The 6,326-nt window shown below is 41.4% G+C and overlaps 1 protein-coding gene across 2 annotated transcripts in view; it reads right to left on the bottom strand.

Moving 5' to 3' along the window:
• Positions 1-1,731: 1,731 nt before the first annotated feature.
• The window catches only part of LOC129745575 (venom dipeptidyl peptidase 4), an 810,441-nt gene continuing 805,846 nt past the window's right edge, over positions 1,732-6,326 (bottom strand). For both annotated transcript variants that reach the window (XM_055738722.1, XM_055738721.1), the window contains one exon: positions 1,732-2,706. In XM_055738722.1, coding sequence (XP_055594697.1) covers positions 2,656-2,706 — 51 coding nt within the window. In that variant the 3' untranslated portion in view covers positions 1,732-2,655. The remainder of the gene's footprint in view (positions 2,707-6,326) is intronic.

Here is a 6,326-nt window from a genome sequence, read left to right as displayed (position 1 = left end):
TCAATTGAGTGGTGCTGATAGCTGAGAGGGTTTATACTCTTGCTTTGGTTGTTATGAGCTGATCCAACCGCAGAGAACCACCAACGCAGAGGCCACGAGATGCTCCAGGTGAGCCAGAAGGTGCCACTGGAGTTCGAGGCCGGGAAGTTGGGTTCCGAGAGGGTTACTCTCGATGTCGACACGAGCCGCGCTGCAGTTAGCATCATGGTTTCATTTTCGACGGCCGGGAGGAGGACTCTCGGGATCTGCAACCAGGATTGGTCAGGGACGAATGCTCCAGATAGAGGATTAGCCCGGGTCGAAGTTTGGAACAAGCTGCTTGTAGAGAAGGCTACTCTCGTAATGTGGAGCTACGCTGCGATCAGTACGCATTAGCTCATCCAATGTTACAGAATGATTTTTTTGTGGCTTTAGAGAAGGTGTTTCAAGCGGTACGGTAGATGCCAGCAACTCACTTCTAGATTTAAAGTTTGTTGCTGAACGTTGCCTTCTTGGACCGCTTTTTGGACCGCTCAAAGCGTTACAGCAACAGGACAAAACTCCATGAAGCTGAAAGCCGGGGAGAATATTCTCTTGCTTTGGAGCTACACTGCGGTTAGCATTTGCGAGCTTATCTTCGATATTTGGAAGCTGTTCGAAGTGCTGCGAAGGAGGTGGTTCAGGGACGGTTAGTTTCTAGTGATTTCAACCACTTCTTGATTTTTTGGATGAGTGCTGTCGATCGAAGTCTAGCTAATTCTCGAAGCCACCGAGAGAGAGAGCCCTTTTAGCAACAAGAGAATGCTTTTCTGGGGTTACTAGAACACAACACTCAAGATATGTTGTACGATCGCATGTTGAGGTTATCTTTATCAGCCACCAGAGTCAACGAAAGATTTGCGAGTCTGGTGCCCGTCAGCGGCGTCAGCAGTTGGTGCGAGACGAGAGCGACTCCAAGGGAAGCGATGACGACGATGACGATGATGGCCAAGATTCCGCCAATCCTGAAACGACTCTGAGACGCGGGCGGCGATTCAGTGCTACTCAACGCAGATGAAGAACTATTCTGAGCTACGTGGTTAACGTAAGAAGTCGCTGCTATTGATGAGGAGCTACCTCAGAATATCAGCGAGTTGAAGCACCGGGACGACTGGAGTTTATGGTTAGCGGTCAACTTATCCCAGGCCACTCTATTCCAAACACTAAACCTGCGTTGAATTACTCATTTCAACAATTCTATTGTTCGGTTGAAATATTGATTTGTTCGATTAAATTAGGATTCTATGAGTTGTAAAAAAAATATCAAACGTACAAATGCCGAATAGATAAACAGTAGCTGTACATGTTGTTTTTAGTAAAATTCATCGAGCAATCAGCTATCTTTGCATACTGTTTGGTGGAACTTATCTGTAACCTTTGCAAAAAAAAATCAAACTGATTTATGTAAATAATATAGTATTTTTTTGTATGTGAATTGTGAATGCTTAATGGTAAATCTTAGTTCAGGTCTCAAAGCCCTGTATTTGTTTTCTCAAGGGATTTCAAACACTTCTTGATTTTTTGGATGAGTGCTGTCGATCGAAGTCTAGCTAATTCTCGAAGCCACCGAGAGAGAGAGCCCTTTTAGCAACAAGAGAATGCTTTTCTGGGGTTACTAGAACACAACACTCAAGATATGTTGTACGATCGCATGTTGAGGTTATCTTTATCAGCCACCAGAGTCAACGAAAGATTTGCGTTAGATTTAAATGTTTTGTTTTTAACCTTAATTTTAAGTAATCATTGGGATCAACATGTGATCCGTTGATCAGAAATAAATAAAAACCTATTAGGTTTGTTCATTTCCAGGAAAGACTGATTGAGGATTCATAAATACTTCTGTTGAACCTAAATCCTTTCTATGTTTCTTCATTATCAATAGCGTTTGAAATTTCACCCTCAAAATGCTCCAAACGGCTCAATCTCATCACAACCATGTGTTATTTGCTATTTTTTCAAATCATAATAGGTACCTTAAATTTCCATCACATCGCTTTTGCCCGTTAGATTTCATCCCATCTTCGAAATTCTCAATGATAATCTCACCCACCGCTTAGCTTCCGTTTTTGTGAGAAATTTCCCCTACCCATAAAGTTTTGCTGCCTTTCATCGTTACTTCCGGCAGTACTACGTGACTTTCGAACTGATGTGCTCAATTCGTTCTGCTACAAGTTTACATGCTAAAAGTTTCCTACGTATGATGTTGTTGTTACTGTTGCTCGATGTGTTTCGTCTGGATGATCTCGATCTAGTCTGAAAGATGTTACACTTTATGTTTGCCGCTACCAATATAAATTCGCTAATCGAGTTCAGAAACTGGTTGTTTTAGTTACTTTTTTTTTTTCAAGAAACACTACCGCGTGGCCACTTCACTAAGACGCTTAGCCAAAGATTGGAGGCGTAAGTTAAACGATTGAAGGGCCACGTTTGATTGAAGTTGTTGTTGATGTAAGATTCCACCAGCGCATTTCGGAACCTCGGGGCTGAACTGATGAGTGAGGTCAAGTGGATGTTTACGAGGACCTCCCTCCCATAGGTCAGTCGATGGCCGGTGGCATTCTAGTGATAGTGAGCAGGAAGAAACTTTTACATGAAACTTGAAGACGAGTCAGTACCGCCGAAGTAATCGAGCAAATATTAATCGCTCGAGCCACCGTTTCCGAGACCGGCTTTCACCTCCTGGGGTACCTGGAAGAAACAAACATAATGAAGCTGTGTTACTAGATAATTGAGATTGTTATTCTGTTTAATATTTTTTAGTGACCGGTGATTACATTACACTAAGGTCTTTTTTCATGCGGTTTGATTTTGCTCAGTTTTACTAACACGGCTTTTCACGCGGTTTTTTGCCATGGATATGATTCTTCTACAAGGTTCTCGCGAATCAACACGTTTTTTGAGCGAAAATATTCCAAGTCCTATACGTTAACGACGGAATTCATACCGCGTAAAAAAAAAAACCTTAGTGTAGAGTTAGTGACCGGAGACTATGATTATAACAGGTGTTATTCGACAAAAAAATACCAAATATAGAGATATGAGATAATATTTACCGAATAAACTATGAAAAGTTCATCGATGGGACCTTTGTTATACCGAGCGATCGGTAATTTGTTTTCGGTATTTTGAAGAACAAGATTAAATAAGGACGAATAAAACAATTAGCTCAAAGTAGATAACACAAGGCCAAACTAAATAAAGTTGCACAAAACGAGATAGAGCAACATAAAATAGAATTACACATGGTAAACAAGATTAAACCAGTTAGAATAAAATACAACAAGATAAAACTTGACCTTCGAAAACCTCTTTTTTTCGCAAAAAAAAAAAAGCTTTATAATTACTAATAACTTTTGTTATACGAAAAACTTTATCGGAACTTTGGCAACGACACGGAGTATAAAACACGGACTAGAATTGAAACTTGGAAAATTTTGACCCTTGCACAGCCAAGGGTCAATTAGGCTCAACTGACTAGAGAGGCTTTCAAGCTAGAGATATTGGGACTGAGCGAAGTCCGTTGGCCTAACACTGGAGAACACAAGACACAGTCCGGGCAAGTACTGCTGTACTCTTGCATACGACGGGAACACGCTATACGGGAACGAAGAGTTGGTTTCTTATTAAGCCCGCAGGCCAATGTGGTCCTCATAAGATGAGAATCGATAAACGAAAGAATAATGGTGGCCGGATTCAGAGCACGGGTTAGAACCTTACAATGATTCAGTGTTATGCGCCGACTGACGTTGCCGATTTGCAGGAGAAAGAGCAGTTTCACAGCCCATTGAACAGCTTGGTTGAGTAGATTCCGAAGGTGAGATGAGCAAAATCGGAGAGCTGTTTGTAGAATTTTGTGGCAACAACAACACGGTGATTGGTGGATCGTTTTTCCCCCATTGACCAGCACATAAGATCACTTGGGTGTCCCGAGATGGCCGAACAGAAAATCAAATTGACCACAACTGCATCTGCCGAAAATGGAGAAATCATCTTCTCCGTGGTGGGATACGACTGAGAGTGTGCGTGTCCAATGGCGAGAGGAGAAAGTCGGTATCGAAACGACGTCCGCCGGTTAAAAAATTCAGAGGTGAAAAGGACATACGTTGAACAGCTAGAATCCCGAGCCTCGGAATTGTCGAGTCAAAGAACAGTGGTGTGAAATCAAGAATGCCTTTATCAAGACGAGCCATGGTACTCTCGGTAAAGTTTGTGAAAGAAGAAGTGAATGGATGTCGAATGAAACTTGGAGGATGGTCGATGATCGGAGAAAGGCAAAAGTCTGAATTGAGCAGGCATGTACTGGGTCAGCCAAAGCAGCCGCCCGCTTACGATATACGGAGTTGGAAATTTAGTTTTACGAGCTTGTAGACGAGACAAGAGTGCCTGGACATACTTCCTAGCCGAAGAGTTTAACCATGGGAAAGTTTCTATTCAAGATTGTCAAGATTCGTCGCGTAAATGTAAATGTCAAGGAAGTGCTGGTGATTGAGTGGAGAGTGGAGCGGATCTGCCTTCAATCCAAAAAAGCCTCGAATGCAGCCAACCAATATAAGCGTACAAGGATATGGGCACACAACACCAGATGACAGCACCTGTCACGCCTAAGGAGTCAGGGTTGAACACGCCAGCAGATTATGGCTGAGTTGCTGAGGGGAAGCCGGAAAAAGGGATAGAGGTGCAAGGGTTAACGGTTGGGTACGGAACGCCATCGCCCTTCAACAAAATGGTCATTTTTAAGTTGCATCTATGAGCGCGTACTACGAGTTACGGCAAGCTAAAACGTCCGAGTACAATTCGTTCCGCATTGCAGAAACAGTGCAAAACCGTAAGAAAAGCCCGACGTAAACTCCGGTCAACTACGGGAGAGAGTTGAACGTAGATCCCTCCACATAAACAAGCTCGCTTGTTTATGTGGAGGGATCCTCCAAGTAATGGGGCTTGTGATATAGGTCAGTTGGCAAGTCTGTTGTCTTCTGAGCCGATGTCCGCGAGTTCGAGCCCAAGAGTAAACATCGAACACAGTTGTACCGGAATGCCATAAAGATGGTAAAACGACTATAATCGAAACAAAAAAAATCCTTCAGGTAACTCAAGATACGGAACAACTTTCGAGTGCCTGACCTAATGCCTTGCCGCAATTTTGTTCCCTCTATCATCAGGAGCTTGTAATTTACCCTTAAGTTCCGGTAACGGTTCCCGAGGCAGCTTCAGCTTCCATCCATAAACCCCGGTTTACAGTTCTTGTGAACTCGGACGCGAACGTAAACCGAACTCGGTCAAATCTCCCAAATTGGCAACAAGTTTGTTCAATGACAGACCGAAATTGGTTTCGATCAGTAAATGATAGATAATTCAACGAATGTTTTGATCGATACTAGTCGAACCGGTGTTCAAATTTAAATTTAAATTTTTCAAGACCAAAAATAAAACCTATTCTTCTTCAAGCCATATTCATTTTTAAAAACGATTGATTTAAAAAAAATAATCCAAAAGTCTTTATCCGTTAATACAATGAATTTAAATTTGAATTATGAATTTTGAGTACTCTCAAGAAGTATTTATCGATCAAAGAGTAACTAGCTTAAGCTTCCCGAATATTTCTTCGCCGACAGTTTTAAAAGGAGCGGTCGTGTGATGTACAGCGATGCCTTGTTTTACCTCATGCGAGAGTTTGTTCGTGGGTATGAAAGTTTTTTAAGCTTCGTGACAGTTTTGGAAATATCTCCGTGACAGTTTTCAATGCGTTGAATTTCGCATGACAGTACAACTTACTCCGTCCGACTGTAGCCGAGATTCGCTCGGACCGAGTATTTTTCGAACGAACGTATGAATTTTCCTTTTGCTTGAAGCTGTTGTGTATTCAGAGAAAAATTGGATTTTCGCAACGGTAGTTAGACCCGAAATTTGATAACCGTAATTTGACAACTCTGCTGATGGGTTGCATTTTCGTCAGTGTAGCCGAGAAACACTAAAGCAAATCATCATATGATATATAAATCGTTTTTTTAAGATGTACTAAATTATTATTTGAATGAATAAATCGACTTCTCGACGAGTTTTGTAAATTATTAGATATCGTTAAGAGTCGGTTACTTTAAAACATCTATGACTTATTTGAAACATTCGTTATACTGTATATTATGTGATAATGTTGAATGTTTGTGTTGACTCAATTCATTCAAATTTAGGATTTCAAGTTTAGTTTTTATTCAATATTTCTATCGCGCCAACACTAAATTAAACTTCAGATACTGGACTTCTAACGAAGAAAAAATATGTTTGTATTAGATTGTCGGAAGTTTGTGTTG

Source organism: Uranotaenia lowii, chromosome 2, assembly GCF_029784155.1.
Source record: "Uranotaenia lowii strain MFRU-FL chromosome 2, ASM2978415v1, whole genome shotgun sequence".
Lineage (NCBI taxonomy): Eukaryota > Metazoa > Arthropoda > Insecta > Diptera > Culicidae > Uranotaenia > Uranotaenia lowii.
Note: the sequence above shows the minus strand (reverse complement) of the source record. Positions and strands in the feature narration are given on the sequence as shown.